The following is a 17,675-nucleotide window of genomic DNA, read 5'->3' as shown; positions in this document are numbered from 1 at the left end:
CAGAGCCCATTTGATTGAAATCGAGGAACTGCTACAGTTCCTCCCTGAAGACCACCGAAAAAGGGGACAACAAATTATCATAGAAGGTTAGGCCATCACCAACAACTCCATCCGATGTGCGCTAGTTGCTCCGGATACTGCTGCTAGGGGTGTTAATACCAGCGGGCTCCTTAGACGACATACATGGCTTAGGTGTTCTGGTTTGAAACCAGAGGTCTAGCAGGCAGTACTCAATATGCCTTTTGACAAAGAGCTCCATTTTGGGCCATAAGTAGACACTGCACTAGATAAAATGAAAAAGGACACTGTTACTTCTAAAACCATAGGAGCATTACAGACCACAGCTTACAGAGGGTCCTTTCGTCGATCAGGCTACTGGGGTGCATACAAATACACCACTTCAGAGGCCTCCACTTCCCACCAAAAACAAGGCCAGTCCGCCTATAGTAAACCTTACTTTAGAGGTTTCTTCAGAGGCAGAAGCAATTAGAGAAGGGCCTGGGGTGCCTCCACATGTGTAGCAACACCCACTGCTAAGCAGTGACTACTCAAACCTTCCCCCCAAACACACTACACCTGTCAGGGAAGAGTGCAATTTTTCCACCCAGTCTGGGAATCCTTCCCCACAGACCAAAGGGTATCAGCCATTATCCAACATGGCTGTTGTCTGGTGCTCATTTCTACACCAACCAATATCTGCCCTTGCACCCGTAGGTATTCACAAGATCATCTAACACTTCTCAAACAAGTCAAAGCCCTCCTTCTCAAAGGAGCTATAAAACCTGTCCCGCTTCAACAGCAGGGACAAAGGGCATACTCTCTTTATTTTCTCATTCTCCATAAAGATGGGTCACTAAGACTAATCTTAGATCTCGGGCCCTTGAACCAATACATCCTCTCAGAACATTTCCATGTGGTTACTCTACAGGGCGTTAGTCCACTTCTCCAACAGGGCAAGTGTATGGCTACATTTGACCTTAAGAACTCCTACTTTCATATACCAATACACCCTGAATACCTTGGATTTGTCATAGCAGGCAAACATTACCATTGAGGGTGACCACAGCACCTCTGTTTTTTTACAAAATGCATGGCAGTAGTTGTAGCACATCTGCTCAGACAAAAAGATCATACCTGGACGATTGGCTCATCAAAACTAGTACACACCTTCAGTTCACTCAACTGACAGTGATTCTACTTCACGGACTAGGTTTCACAATAAATGATCCCAAGTCTCATCTTCAACCTCTCCTAATTCAACCTTACCTAGGGGCCATCCTCAATGCTCAATTAGTACAAGCTTATCCCAATCCTGCACGAGTTCAGAACTTTCAGATAACACTACCACAGTTCCAGCCAAACAAATCTCTTGCAGTTCGGATAGTGATGCGTCTGTTAGGAATGATGGCTTCTTGTATTGCCATAGTTCCTCATGCGAGGTTGCCCATGTGCCCTCTGCAGCATTGTGTAGCATGCCAGTGGTCTCAATCACAGGGTCACCTCAAGGATCTAGTGTTGGTAGATCTCTATACTCACCATTCTCTGCAATGGTAGAACACCAACAACCTTCTACAAGGACAGCCTTTTCTGGACTCAGTTCCCCACCTCACTCTGTGTCAAGACTCTTACCTTAGGTGCCTGACATCCACAGGAGCAGATGACTTACTCCCAAATCCCAGCCGTAGTTGCCAGTACTGACTGATTTATTCCACATTAACACCCATAGAGGGGAAAGGGGAATGGGAAAATAAAAGGGGAGACTGCCTCCAGAATCAGAAATCTGCCAGACCTCCCAACATCTTTTGATATCATCTATTGGGGCGCGGTGTGTGCATATCTTTTCACTGGGAAGTGTTGTAACAGAAGCTGCAGGGGAATGTGAACTTCAAACTATTTTTATCATCTCACAACAGTTCTCATTCTCAGATTCACTCTATTCAGTCTCTCATCTAACCTGGGTTCTAGTAGGCTGGCCCCTCTCTATTGAGTGTTCTTGTAGAAAACCTTTTATTTTCTGAACTTGTTGAGTCCAATAAACAGTAGAACTCCTTCGGAAAACTAAATAGGAGTGACTGCTTGAGTGGAATTGCAGTTGTACTCAAAGGAGGTTTTTGGAATCCATAGTTGAGCAGGTAAATAAGCAATACCAGTTTTTAAGATAAACAAGTCTTCAACTCCACAGTAGCGCTATGAAAACTCTAATCTTACTGTACTTGATGAGGTACTCGAATCGTCCAACGAACACCACTTCTGAAAGTCGACTCACACTGAAGAATTAGTGTTCCAAAATCATAAAACGCTAATCTCCACAAAATGGGGAATACCCCTGGTGTGCACTCCGCTCCCCGAAGGCAGAGCCTAAAAAATAAGGAATTACTGCATGTTGTTTTTTCTCTTCAAAGCAAGTGCGAAGGCAGAACGCTGCTCTTTCTCCTCAGTAGATGGTTGAAGTACGCAGCTCACAGAGTCCGTGAGCCGGAGGATCACTACAGCTTGAGGACTAGAACGTTGGTGCAATGTTGAATGCCGGCCACCATCTTGGATTGTCTTTAGTTCTGTAGGGGGGATAACAAGCAATAGTCTCCGCAAAAGCAGCCATAGATGGGGACGCTGCCGCAACCACCGGGGATAACAGACAAATCTAAGTCTTTTCTGCTTAGGTAGGCATATAAAGAGGCTCGCAATTGTTTTCCTGACAGTCTGACAACGGATACATCAGAGACGGGTTTGGGTGCTCACCTACAGGATCTCACAGTACAAGGTCTGTGAGATGCCAAACAGTAACTGGAGATTCAAGTGATATTCCAAGCACTGAAAGATTTCCTTCCTCAGCTATCTCATAAGGTTGTCCTAATCCGGAGAGGCAATATGAGTGCCAAGTATTATTTACAAAAACAGGGAGTGGGGGAAATGGTCCTCTCAACTATCACAGATGTTACAGACCATATGGAACTGGTCTCTTCACCACCTCATTTATCTCTTGTTGGAATATCTGACAGGAGCAGACAACGATTTTGCAGACCTCCTCAGCACCATGCAGCAACAGATCCCATTTTCAAAAGTGTGGTTTTCCTCAAATAGACCTTATTGCCACAGCTGAAAATGCAAAATGCCCAACCTTCTCTTCCAGGTACCCACATGGATGAGTTGGTCAGGGATATTTGCCTACGCTTTTCGCTTTTCCATCTCTCCCTTTCATTCCCTTTCTGGTTTCGGAGACTCAGGCATACATCTCTCACTATGATTGTAGTAGCTACCACTTGGACATGTCAGCCCTGGTTCACAACACTGCTGGATCTCACAGTGGTTCCTCACGAGAAGCTCCACAACAGGCTTCTCACTCAGAATTAAGGACAAATCAAACACACAGATACCAAAACTCTCAATTTAGCAATTTGGCTCCTGAATTCAGAGTTTGGTTATCTTAATTTACCTGAAGAATGTATGAGCATTCTTAACCCCTTCCATGCTGCGCAGATTCCGCCGCTGTGCTGACGGAATCTTGCGCGGGCGTGGTCATGACGGAACGGTTCCGTCATGAGCACAGCTCAACCGTGGCTCATGACGGAACCGTTCCGTCATGAGCACCGAAGGGGTTAAACAAGCACGCAAATCACAACTAGAGCATCCTATGCTGCAAAATCAAAACATTTTGTTTACTACTGCCAACCTAAACAAATGGATCCAATGAAAGCCACGGTGCAAGACATTTTCTGCTACCTACTTCATTTTTAAAAGGCTAGTTTAACCTATACTTCCATTAATTACATCTTGCTGCAATGGCAGCCTATCTACGAAACAGACGGCATCTCTCACTGTTCGAAATCCCAGTCATTAAAGCTTTTATGGAAGGTCTGAAATGAGTCATTCCTGCTCGGGTTCCTCCAGTTTCCTCTTGGAACACTAACCAGACTCATGGGTGCCCCTTTTGTGCCTCTACACGCATGCTCCCTTCAATGTCTTTCATAGACCTTAGAAGAACGATTCTTCCAAATACATAGAGACAAATTAGCTCTTCAAACTAATCCAAAATTCCTACCTAACGTAGTCTCTCAATTTCATATCAATCAATCCATTGAGCTTCCTGTTTTTGTTCCCTAAGCCTGATTCAGTAGCGAAAAGCGCTCTTCATAATCTAGACATAAAAAGAGCACTTGTGTTCTACATAGATAGAACTAAAATGTTCAGAAACGCAAAGCAACTCTTTGTAGCCTTTTCCTAACCTCAAAAAGGCAACCCTATATCCAAATCAAGCATAGTCAGATGGATAGTCAAATATTTTCAGACTTGCTACATTAAGACCTTAAGAACTTTACCAGTGATTCCCTGAGCACACTCCACTTAGATACAATGGTCTTTTAGGGACTATTTCCATAGCTGACATTTGTAAGGCAGCTTCATGGACTACCCCATGGATTATCCCATACACATTTACCAAACACTATTAGCATGTCAACAATCCAATGTGGGTCAGGCAGTGCTATGTACCCTTTTCCATGCAACTCCGACAAGCTAGCCACCACTTCTTAGGAGGGACTGCTTTACTTCAATGCAGAGCATGTATATCTACAGCCACACATGAAAAATAATAGATTATGTTACTTACCCTGTGAGCATCTGTTCTTGGTATGTAGTGCTGTAGATTCACATGCGTCCTCCCTACTCCTCGGACGCCTGTGGCCATTGCAGTTATATTTCATACTTATAAGATACATTTACCTTTTGCATGGACATCTTTGTTCTTACACACTCTGCATTCCTTTTTTACCCTCCTGTAGGCAAACATTCTAACAAAGAAATTTGATAGCGACTTCTAGCTGCAAATTCCTTACCTTTGAATTCCCCAGGCATCAGGCTGGAACTGAAACCTTTTGCCTGAGCAGTACCCATTGCGCACACCATTTGATGGCTCCATTTGGCTTATGGCCTATATAGGCGCCACCCAGGCGAGCAGACGTAATTTCTTTTCTTTCCATGCCAGTTAAGCGCCGATCCAGGAAGAGCTACCTCTCTGTTGCTTTTTGGCTGGTTCTTTCAACTTTTTGCTGACCAAATATTTTTTCTGTGTGTCAAGGGATGTCTCCTAGGAAGACAGAGTTTAAACCGCGTGGTGCTTTTCATCACATCATGTTGGTAAGCAACCCCCACCTCGTATGTCTTTTGTGTCTCAAGCACGACCACGACTCGAAGTCATGCTGTAACTGTCGGGCCATGGCTCAGTAGGCCTTGCAGGAGCTAGCTATTAAGCTCTTTGTGGTCCGACCAGCAAGAATCATACACCTGATAAATGGCCCATTGCCGGATCTCCCCAGGGGCCTCTGCCTCCCCCTGTCCAATGGGCGTTTCAAATATTTGGGCATACACGTCACCATGGACCCCCTTTTATTTTATTGATTAAATCTAGTGCCTATTCTTGAGCGATTCAAATCAGATGTATAGCACTGGAGAACGCTCTCCCTCCCCCTCTTGAGGAGAGCAGCAATGTTTAAAATGATGACACTACCCCGCATGCTGTATGCACTACAAAATACACCCCATCGAATACCAAACAAGTTCTCTCACACCAGTGAATCCTTCCTCCGTTCGCTTTTGTGGCACGCAGGCCCGCCACAGATAGCCCTCATCAAGTTGATGGGAGGGGTATACGATGGAGGCATTGGTCTCCCTGACATCAAGAAATACTACTTGGCTTCACACTTAGCAGTGGCAAATGACTGGGCATTCATGCCCTGCGATGATCCCACTTTTAAATTGGATGGATTCTGAATTGTACCGGAAGGATAGAAAGGCATACTCTATACCTCCATAAAGGACAAGAATCTATTTGCCCCAGACACACACAGTGGCCCGCATTTGGAGATCAGCCCCACCGCTTTTGGGCTGAACAAAGAAACTCACGGAAATGACTCTACTATGGAGTAGTGAATCACTCTCTCAACTACGCAGTCTTTTGGGCTTCAAACTGTGGGATCTCATAGGGATATCTTCACTGGACGATGTATGGAAAGGGGGAAACATACTGTCCTGGGGAGAGTTACAGGACCGTTATGAGTTGGCACCTACTGAGGTTTTCAGATACCTACAGCTTCAGCACGCCCTCAGGGTCCATATTTCTAGCAGTACCACTATCCCAGAATCCTCCCTGCTGGAAGATAGAGTCCTGGCTGAACCATTACCCAAAAAAACGGTATTCCTAATTTACAAACAATGAATAAACAATTCCCCCAGCATTCTCATGACTCTTAAGAAAAGATGGGAGAGAGATATTGGGGACTGCGACGAGGAGGAATGGGAGGAGGCTCTGGGCACGTTTTGTGATGTTACCATACACGCAGGATTCAGTTTGGTCTATCTACGCATATTACATCACTCCTATTACTCACGCACATGAATCTAGGCCATGGGCGATTCCATGACAGGCAGCTGCCTCAGGGGTTGTGGAGATATAGGTACTTTCTTCCACACCATATGGTCTTGCCTGATAGTTCAAATCTTCTGGACAAAAATAAAAAAAATTATGGGAGAGGTGACGAGAGAGGCCCCTCCAGAAACTGCGATAATATGTCTATTACACATATGGGGAGAGAACCCACCCCCAAAATATGGCTATCGTTGGGCCTCATAGTTGTCAAACGAAACATAGCATTTCTGTGGGGGGCAACAGAGTCCGCAACAGTGAAAGAGTGGGAGCGGGACATGGATTGGTGCATGACAAATGAAAAATCGATCTACCTGAGGAGAGGATGTCTACGTAAATGGGAAAAAATATGGGCAGGGTGGCGTTCATACAGAGGTTCTGACCTAGGGCCCACCCCATCATTTGCAGCCTTGGTGCAGGACGCCCCCAAATTCATATAACTAGGTTATAAGATGTGTAGCTGTTATCCCCAAAATCATTCCAGTCCGTTCATGCTATTTTGAGGGGGCATTCCCCGTCATGTTGAAGGGGCAAATATAATTGTAAGACAACTTTTATTTCGCTGCTCAATGTTATTGTTTATTGTATGACACTTGTTTTTTCTGTTGAAAACAATAAACTGTTTTTAAAAAAAAAAAGGAGAGTCTGGTATTCAGAGCTTCTGAAAATGAGCATTGATCCTCCGATCAGGCTGCCCCTTCGGGATGTTCTTCAGTCGCAGAAACAGGGAGGGTCCTCCACCCGAACCTGTCAGGTCACTGCCTCCATGCGTGTAGATTGAGCACCGACAGTTGATAACTTTCGACCTTCCTCCTGAAGTATGTGAGGTTATTTTGGCGGTCAGGCAGTCCTGCACTAAGATGGTATACTTCTGCTGTTGGCAAAGATTTGTCAAATATCGTTCAGAAATGTCTATTGACCCTCTTTCTGCCTCTTTATCTACTATCCTTCTTTTCATTTTTACCCTTGCCCAGCAGGACTCTGCATTGGGTACTCTCAAGGGTTATCTTTCTGCTCTATCCACTTTCATGCGGCTGCTGGACCAACCCTCTTTGCTTAAATCTCCTGTTGTAAATAGATTCTGAAAGGGCTTGTACATATGTTTCCACCAAATCCCTTTGTCATGCCACAGTGGGACCTTAATATGGTGCTCACTCTTCTTATGTGCGCTCCTTTTCGAGCTGTTGTATAATTGTCCCCTTTGGCTGCTTACCATCAAAGCAGCCTTTCTGGTGGCAGTAACATTGGCCCAGAGGGTGAGTGAAATGCAGGCATTGTTGTCCAAGCCTCCATATTTCATGGATTTTGAAGATAAAGTGGTCCTTCGCACGGGCTTCAGTCTTGCCAAAGGTCGTGACCCCATTCCATCTGGGTCAATCCATCATGCTGCCCACCTTTATTGTCCTTCATCCCTCTAAAAAAAGGGAGCGTCTCCATCATCTGAACCGCACAAAAGAGTCCTGAGGGGACGCCCAATTCTATAAGGGATATGTGGGAGCTACAAAAGGTAGGGTAGTGCAGAAACTGACCATTTCTCACTAGGTCTTTCTTTGCATTAAGATCTGCTGCACCCTAGCTTAGAAGCAGGCCCCTGAGGGCTTACGTGCTCATTTCACCAGGGGGAAAGCTGCAACCACAGCGTTGGCTTGGGGTGTCCAAGTCCTGGACATCTGCCAGGCAGCAACGTGGGCATCTTTGCACATGTATGCCAAGCACCACTGCCTGACCAGTCAAGTCTGCAGGGATGGGCATTTCACCTGTTCGGTCCTGGAGGACTTTTAGTGTGGGAAATCTGTTGTAGCCAACCTCCATGATGGTATGACTTGGGTACCCATTCAAAGGTAAGGAATCTGGTAGAGACAATATCTAGCTGCAGATTCCTTACAGACCCATCCATGCCTCCCCGCTCTGTTGACTCATTTGTTAGGGCTCATTGTTAGGGCTAGGGTTGCTACCTTTTCAGAGCCCTAGTTATGACACATAATCAAGTCTGTTACTTCTTGGCTCTGCACTTCTGATGTGGAAAAGTGAAAAGTACTGACGTCCACGCTCCTGGGTGGCACCTATATTGGTGACTGTGATGCCATAACCAACGCTAACAACACCGATGATGTCACACAGAGCCGAATGGAGCCACCCACCGGTGCGCACAAGGGGTACTGCTCATGCAAAGGTTTCAGATCTAGCCTGACGCCTGGGGAATTCGAAGGCAAGGAATCTGCAGCTAGATATTGTCTCTAATAGATAATGTGTTACCAGCGATAAGTAACTTGTTCGTCGATGCCCATGCGCAGTATCACAGAGAGGAGGAGTCACCCAATCTTGTGACTTCAAAGACTTTTTGGAAGAAAAACAACTTGCACAACTCCGGACTTAACACTAGATGGCAGGAGTATGTAGAGCATGTGACTCTACAGCACTACATGCCATGAACAGATGCTTACAGGGTGTTAAATAATTCTTATTTGCAAATATTGTCACATATACACCATCATGTTTGTCATGTAAAAATATTTGTCGAATAAAAGCAATCAATCTTGCCCAAGTGGGCTTTAGCTCCATGACTGTAACTATCATGCCATTGAGCACCTACACCCCATTTGTGAGCAGCACAATTGTAAAAAAACTAAAAAAAGATCACCAAACTAGAAAGTCACCAGATGCAATCTACATATTTAAAATAAACATGTCCTCTTTTTTCATGCTATCATTTCTTTTCGGTATACCATAGTCACAAACAAAAAATTGTCTAATGGTCAATCCACGTAGCAGAGAGTGGCAAATGAGAAATAAATATATTTATTTACATATACAGCAACCAAAATACTTGTATTTCAAAGACAAGGGCAGGGGGTGATGACCACTCGTCTCCTGCAAAAAGTAAAAGCAAATCAATTAAAATAATATATATATATACACACAATACATTCACATGATTAAGAATTTAGTAGTTTATATATGGGTGTGTGTGTTTCTGTGTATGTATCTATTTGTATATATATATATGTGTGTGTGTGTGTGCGCGCGCATTTTACAATCTAATCAAGAACGCGTTTGGGTAGATTCAGGGACATCTTAAAGATTTTGTGGGCCCTGGGCCAAACATATTTTGTGGGGCCCTTTTCTGAACAGATTTGAATTAATTATCCTATGACAGCTCTTTCATGCCCTCTTTGGCCAGGTCATTGACAGTGCACAGGAACATTTCTCCAAATTCTAAAGTTGTTCCATCCAATATTTAGGGATAGTGACATGTGTTTCTAATATTATAGCACAGCAGCACCTCACCAATATTACTGTAAATAATATCTGTGACAGCCTCTCATTTCTCATATGTGAGGTCCTGTTTTGATCTAAAAGAAATTCTTTATGGATGCTGCATGCAACATAAACACAACATTTCTCTGCAAAACGACTACAATAGACACTCCCACATCACTGACTTAAAAAATAAATTGAATGAATGAATGAATGAAATAGGATTTGTATAGCGCTTAGCTACGCTGAGGCTTCCTAGCGCTTGGAGGGAAACAGTATTCAAAACACTCTGTTTATTCAAGGTCTTCAGGGCAAGACTCTCTGCAGATCAGAGCTTGCTCTATCAGGGGCCCCCTGAAAGGCTGGGGCCCTGGGCTAGAGCCCACTTTGCCCATGCCCTAAAACGTCTCTGAGTAGATTTGAAAATGAATTGAATTTGAATTGCTGAATGTCCAGGAATTATGTAAGCTTGACCATAAACCTTTCAAGGCAAGCTTATTAAACAACTTTTGGCAGGTAGCTTCTGTCATAGAAGCGCATCCCCTAAAATTGGTGTTGGCAACAAAGAAGAAGAAGAAGATTTAAATGTGCACAAGGGTGAGGATTGCTTTCATAACGCCACTTACTTTAGACATCAGAGAGCACCAAGCATGATAGATGACGTACCGAGTAACCATGCAAAAAAGTCACAAGGAGGAACTTGATCTAAAGGCGAAACAGATCTGAAAGGTTAATGTGGTATGCAATGCATTCTCCCCTTAGTGGTATGTCCCCTGCTACTCAGCCAGAGAGACTGCAATGTAATTAGAATGCTGATGTGTGTCTGGTTGATTGAATGCCAGTTGAAGTATGTGTGCTGAGCATCAAGGGTGCTGCTTCATGTGGGGCTTCCTTACTACCATCTTTACCTGTTATCTGATACTACTATCTTTTTTTTTTGTTTTTTTTTTTTTTAAAAAACCTTTATTACAATTTCGAAAAGATACAAGTATGGGCCTACAACCAACAGGCCGGCCGCTAAACGCAGTGTAAACCTAGGCACGACTTAATATGCACATCAATGAAGCAGCAAAAGAGTTACTAAAGTGCTAATTATCGCAGTCAGCCACAGCCGCAGTCCCTAAACAAACAAGAAAGGTTTCATATTTTTGAAAAACAGAAAACATCAAACTCACAAGGCAGAGGAGGTTAATGGCAGAAACATGTGCTCCTCGTATCGAGGGAGTAAACCAACCCAGGTAGACAGAGGGGGGGGGAGGGGGGCAAGGCAGAAGCGACAAAGTCGCATGTCGCAGGAGCATACAGGAATGCGGGGGCTAGGGAGACAGAGCGGCATCCATCTCACGCGTCTGGGGCGGGGCGCAAATACCTCCACGATAGGAGTTCCAGGGACCCCACACCTTAATCCACTTCCCCGGCTTGCCTCTCGCCACATACACCGTTTTCTCTCGAAACATACACCAGTCCATGTGTTCCTCCCACTCGGTGACCGTTGGCGGCCTCTGGGAGCCCCACAGTTGTGCGATGTCACGCTTCGCTATCATATAGCCTAGAGTCACCCATTGCGTCTGCGTCACATTGTAATCAGTCGGCTCCCAGACATTCAGCAAGCATCTACGTGCCTCCGGCAACATGCGTGACTTCTTCTAACACCGCATGCACTCTGCACCAAAACCGAGTCACCTCCGGACACTCCCACAAGATATGGAGAAAAGTCCCCAGTAGCCCACAGCCTCGCTTACACAAACCATCCACCGAATACCCCATACGCAGCAAGCCAGGCCCCGTGACGTACACTCTATGCAGTATCTTAAGCTGGACGAACCGCAATCGGGCCGGGATAGCCACCTCTTTCGGGGAGGCCACCGCTGACACCCAATCCTCGTCGTCCAGTTCTATACCATCTGCAATCCATGTCTCCCGCAATGAGGCCAGCAAACCCATTCGATCATTGATAAGCTTTTTATAAATCAACGAAATGGTGCTATCCGGTACATAGCCGTCCAATACTCTGTCTTCCAACGGGGAATGCTCCGGAATAGCCGCCACGTCTGAAAAAACGGAACACAAGGCATGATGAACTTGAACATACCGATAGTATTCCCTATCATTCAACTGGTATTCCATTTTCAGCATGTCGAACGTCTTAAATTTCCCTTTCGTCCAGAGATCCCCTACCGTGCTGATACCAATCGTATCCCACTTCTCGAAGCCTTTCGTAGTATACAGACAACCCAAACGCTGGGACGCGTACAATGGCGTAGCCCGAGTCAAGCGATCCCTCCACCCCATCGCCGCATTTGCTGCATGCCACACCTGCACCGCGACCCGCGTCGGGCCCGTCAACCGCGCATCAAGGGACCCCGAGTATAGTGCTCGATTATAGTCTCCGCCTGGCAGTAGCAATTTGTCCATCTCAAAAGCCGGGTTCAAAGCAGGGCCATACATCCCGTGATTGACGGCAGCCAACTGGGAGGCCCAGTAATATCGCTTAATGTCAGGGAGGGCGACCCCCCCCGTCATACCACGGTAGGGTCAGTTTAGCAAGAGCAATCCGCGGCCGCCCACCCCAAAACAATCGACGCTGGAGACACTCCACCTCCCGAAAATAACGGGCCGGCACTACGTCCATAGTATTCTGCAGGGCGTACAAAAAGCGTGGTAGCGACATGAATTTGAACAATGCTGCCCGGCCGAGCGGCGAGAGCGGCAGCCGCCGCCAACCCGCCACATCTGCCCTTAGGCGCTGAAGGGGGGGGAGAAGATTCCGTTCATACCGGGCCACCGGATCCAGGGTTATAAAGATACCCAAATACGTGAACCTCGACTCCGCAATCTGGATAGGGCACCCCCGCGGAAGGGGGGGGGCCTCCCCGGAGAGAACGTATACACAAGACTTAGCCCAGTTAATTACCAATCCGGAGTTGCGACAAAAGGAGCTCAACACATCCACCAATACAATGAGCGATTTACGCGGAGATGCAAGATACAAGAGGATATCGTCCGCATATAGGGAAACACGATCCTCGTATTCCGGCGTCCATCTAAGGCCACGTATCGAGGGGTGCCACCGCAACCATTCCGCAAGGGGCTCCAAGCAAAGCGCAAAGAGAAGAGGCGACAGTGGACATCCCTGTCGGGTGCCCCTACCCAAAACAAAGGGAGCCGACACCCGTCCATTGACCACTACCTGTGCCAGTGGGTTGTCATAAAGCAATTTCACCCAACCGATAAACCCCGGGCCAAACCCAAACTTCGCCAATGCCGCCCAGATGTATGGCCATTCCAAGGTGTCGAACGCCATGGTAGCGTCCAAGGACGCCAAGATGTCCGGCTCACGAATGAATGGGGCGCGAGCAAGGACACCATGCAGTCGCCGCAGGTTCAAAGCGGTATTGCGATGGGGTATAAAACCGGATTGATCCTGATGAATCAGGTCGCCCACAACCCGGATCAGACGATTGGCCAGTACCTTGGCGAGGATTTTGGGCTCCGCGTTTAACAAAGAGATAGGCCTGTAAGAAGTACACCGATCCCGCGGCTTCCCTTCCTTATGGATAACAACAATAGTAGCAAGACGTTGGTCAGAAGGGAGGGAGCCCGCCGCCTGAGCCTCAAGGAACATGTCCCGGAGATACGGGGCAATCGCATCTGGGCGCAGCTTATACAATTCGATGGGAAGTCCATTAGGACCCATGGCCTTACCCGAGGCAATGGAGCGAATGGCCAAAGCAATCTCATCTGGCGATAGGGCCGCATCCATCAATACGTTATCCTCATCAGATAGGGAAGGCAGAGTAATATCTCGGAGCAGCAGTCGAGAGTCTTCCTCCGATCGCTCTGAGACCGGAGAGTAGACCCCGTGAAAATACTCCGCAAAGCAATCAACAATGTCACCGGGGTCCGTCACACGCACACCATCCACCCTCTCAATCTCCGGCACCACTCGACTCGCTCTCTCCTTCTTATCCAACCAGGCAATCAACTTCCCTGCCTTATCACCCATATCGTACAATCGCCCCTGTTGCTCCCTGCCCATACTCCTAGCAGATTCAGTAACCAGCGCCTTATAGTCGGCCTGCTTAAGCTCCAGCACATGCAATCTGTCATCCGTAACACCTTGCTCCAAATCACTCTCCAACTCGGTGATCTCATTTTCTAGCCGAACAACCTCCTGCGCCTCGCATTTTTTGGTGTGGGAAATGAGAGATAGGGCCTGGCCCCGGAGCACCGTCTTAAAGGCCTCCCAAAGGGAGACGGCGGAAGACACCGACCCCACGTTATCATTAAAATAGTGTTCCAAAGACTTAACCAGGTCTGCACGGATCGTGGGGTTTCGTAGGTACCAGGGGTTGATTGGCGCCACCCTCCCCTCCGCCCCCAAGGCGATATCTAGGTGTAGCAAAAGAGGGGAGTGATCAGATATACCGCGTGCCAAGTGGCGCACTTCCCCGATCATCCCAGCTTGGGCCGCAGGCACTAGCATATAGTCAAGCCTCGAAAGACTACCGTGGGCCCCAGAGTGGAAGGTATATTGCGCCTGTCCAGGGTGTTTCAACCGCCAGCAGTCTATCAGTCCCAGGGTATCCAGAAAGCCCCCCAGCCAGTTCTGGGCCCGAGGGAGGTCCCTAGGGGGGTGTCGATCTTCAACTCCGGAAACCACTGCGTTAAAATCCCCCCCCCAAGACCAAACCCCCCCCCGGAAGCCCAAGTAGCAGGCGCCCCAAATCAGCAAAGGTGGCCGTCTGCAGGCCCGGCGGCACGTAGACCGCGACCAGCGAAATCAATCTACCCTCCCACCTCCCCACCAGCGCAGTGTAGCGCCCTCTGTTGTCGTGGAGCACCTCATCCACCACCAGCGGGAGAGAGGTCCTGACTAAGATGCCCACTCCCCTCGAGCCAGAGGTGAAACCAGAATGGGCCAGGAGGCGATATCCTCGTCTGTTCATGGCATGAAAAGAGTGCCCTATGAGGTGCGTTTCCTGCAAGAACACAATGTCAGGCGAAATACGTTTCAAGAACTGCAGGACTACCCCCCGCTTTATCCTGTCCCCCAGCCCATTCACATTCCAGGAAAGAAGTCTCAGTCCCCTACCCCCCATCCCTCCCAGCACAAAATATCCCCCTCCCGGGGAGCACAATCATAATAGCACAGCAAAAAATATTACCCCGCCTTGTGAAACAAACAAACAAACCCCAACCCCCCCCATCAACCCCAACAAAACTCCCCCCTCCCTGCACCCCTGCATGAGCCCGAACAGCCCCCCCAACATGCACTGCCGCAACTTCCAGGAAACTGCTGTTCTTTCGCGGTGGCAAGGCAGTCAGGGCCTCGTTAACTTGCTGGTGGTGCTGTTGCGACATTGCCATGCACATTACGAGTTTCAGGACTGCCATCAGTGTCATGAAGGTTTTTCCTTCATGAAAATGCTGGTGGTACTGGAGCACAGGGGGCCCTACAGGGCTCCCCATTGCCTATTTCAATGGAGATCCATGCAGGAGAGCACAACATGATGCCCCTCTTTGTGCATACACCCAGTTCCTGCACTGCTTAAAGTCCATGCTGGGCAGGAACTGTTTTGGGCGTTTCCATTGTGGTGCCCATTTTCAGAGGCACCACCATGGGACCACCAAAAACAGCCCACCAGACTCGGGGAAACTCGTAATCTGGCGACCAGTGAGACCATGGGTTTGGTGATGCAGGAGTGGGTTGCTGGTGCGGCGATCTGCTCTCCCACACCACCAATCTCACAACTGGGCTCTAACTGCAGTATGTAATAAGAATTATCAAAAACAGTAAGTCAGGATATCTCATTAAATCACGCTTTTAGAAGTATTCAACCATACCTGTATGAATTAGGAACTGGGACCTGATGGAATGTATCTTAACCCATTTTGAACTTCAGTTATCATCAGAAATGAGCGACAGAGCACTATTGACATTGCACTGTTTAATTTATGCTGTTGTATTTGTTACGTAGTCATCTTTTGTATTGTCATTTTGTGTGTGATTTGCATGACAAAGACTTCAATGTTTGATTAAGTGAATTATTTTTAAACATGAATTGAGTTACATACCTTGATAATTCACTGACTTATTGCTTTTGATCAGTCTTATTATACAGTACTTTTAATGATTATCATAAGGTATTCTTTTTTAGGTTATATTTTTCAGGTGGTCCAACCTGCCATGATTTAAGGACCTATCCCCATTCCCACTAGGGATTTTTACTTATTGGATTACGATGACAAGCATGTTACCCTAGTGACAGAAACAATGAGGTTTTTTGTTGTTGTCGTAGTCGCTCGCTCTGGTGGCAATAAAGTATACGTTACTCAAACTTGAGGTTTTTTTAGTGGGCTGTTTTTCAAGGCTGAGGTTAAAGCATATACTTGATTTTTTCGTCTTCTTTTATTGAAAAAGAGGTGATTAATTGAAACTGTAGTTATGAAACAAGAAAGATTCTCAACATTTTAGATGAAAACAATTTACTGGGACATGGCTTACTTAAAGATGTCTTATAATTCATACCATCCTTTGAATTTCTCTATGTAAATATTATTGTGAGTTGTAATCTAAGAACCACGACCGTCATTGAGAATGGTGTGTGCAAAAGTCTTCTATATGATTTAATTGCACAAATTCAATTTGCTACTTATTAATGAGTTTCTTTTATGTATTTGTAAATGAGTTGTTTACTGTAGAATGTTTTACTCCTTTTAAATATCTCTAAGTGTATCTTACATAGATCGCTAAGATTTCCCAGTGTCCTTCATACCTGTTTTACAGTTTTCTTCCTTGTAACATACTTCTTGTTTTTGTTTGTGCGCTATACAGAACAGATTTGTAAACAAAGCATTCATTCTTTCTTAACCTTTTAGCTGGGTTTGATTTAAATGTATTTGCCACAATTAAGGAATATTGAGATGATATAAAGTACATTTGTTATGAATTATGATATTTTAATTCTAGGACGTTCTAAACAAAGCTGTCCATCTTCTTGAAAAATGACAATCAATATTTTCTCTTCACAGAACAATCAAAATAGAAGTATATGACTGGGACCGAGATGGCGGGTACGCAAATATTTATTATTTCAGTGATTTATTTAGAGATTATTTTTTCTCTGTTGCATTTTTCCTACTATTAGATATGTGTCAAAATAAAGGTTGGTGCCTCTAGGATATGTCTTAACATCATTTCCTAAATGTTCTTGAGAAAGGGTGACAAAGTTTTTGGCTCACTTTTATATAGAGTGAACATGAACAAAAGGCATCAGAGTGGTCTGCAAAGTGATATGTACATACTGATATATTCACAGTAATCAGTAAATGGTATAGTAATGATAACTTTACCAAATGATGTGTGCTTCCAAAACTGTTAACATAATGCAACAAAAGAAAAGTTTGATAAAACACATTGTGAATGAGGTACAACAAATGGAGATAAAAGATTGTAGTCATAAAGTGGGGCAGGTATGTATACTAATTTGTCGGAAACATTACAAATGCCCACACACTACATAGAAATCCTGAAATAAATATACTGAAATTAGTGAACATTGTAGGGCCAAGCTTGTGAGTTGGTTTTAGTGAGGTTTTGGCCGCACAAGAAAGTGACAAAGTCCTAGTATTTGAAAGGTAATAGAATAAATAAATTAATAAAAAATGAATGCACTGTCATGGAGCATAAAATATAACTTGAAATAGAAAATCATGTGAAAAAGTGGGGGATGATAAGCAGCTATGGCTTGTGCAAACAATGTAGAAGATTAAGGGGCCTGATTAAGCGTTTGTCATACATGGTCTCTGTCACAAGCGTGATAGATATTTCATGTGACTTATTACAAGTGCATTAGGAGATGATATACTTGTAATACCTAAGTTTTACATTGATGTTCAAAGACAAGACATTTTACATCTTTCTTGTATGAAGGGTGATATGAAATTATGTGAACCGGATGAACAGAGCTACTGATGTTGGAGGCACAACTGAGAT

At 45.6% G+C, this 17,675-nt stretch overlaps 1 protein-coding gene across 3 annotated transcripts in view; it reads left to right on the top strand.

The window, feature by feature from the left end:
* The window catches only part of CPNE8 (copine 8), a 961,735-nt gene that overhangs the window by 586,676 nt on the left and 357,384 nt on the right, over positions 1 to 17,675 (top strand). For all 3 annotated transcript variants that reach the window (XM_085654090.1, XM_085654092.1, XM_085654091.1), the window contains one exon: positions 16,712 to 16,753. In XM_085654090.1, coding sequence (XP_085510216.1) covers positions 16,712 to 16,753 — 42 coding nt within the window. The remainder of the gene's footprint in view (positions 1 to 16,711; positions 16,754 to 17,675) is intronic.

Source organism: Triturus cristatus, chromosome 4_1 (assembly GCF_964204655.1).
Source record: "Triturus cristatus chromosome 4_1, aTriCri1.1, whole genome shotgun sequence".
NCBI classification, from domain to species: domain Eukaryota; kingdom Metazoa; phylum Chordata; class Amphibia; order Caudata; family Salamandridae; genus Triturus; species Triturus cristatus.
This window is presented reverse-complemented; position numbering and strand designations above follow the sequence as displayed.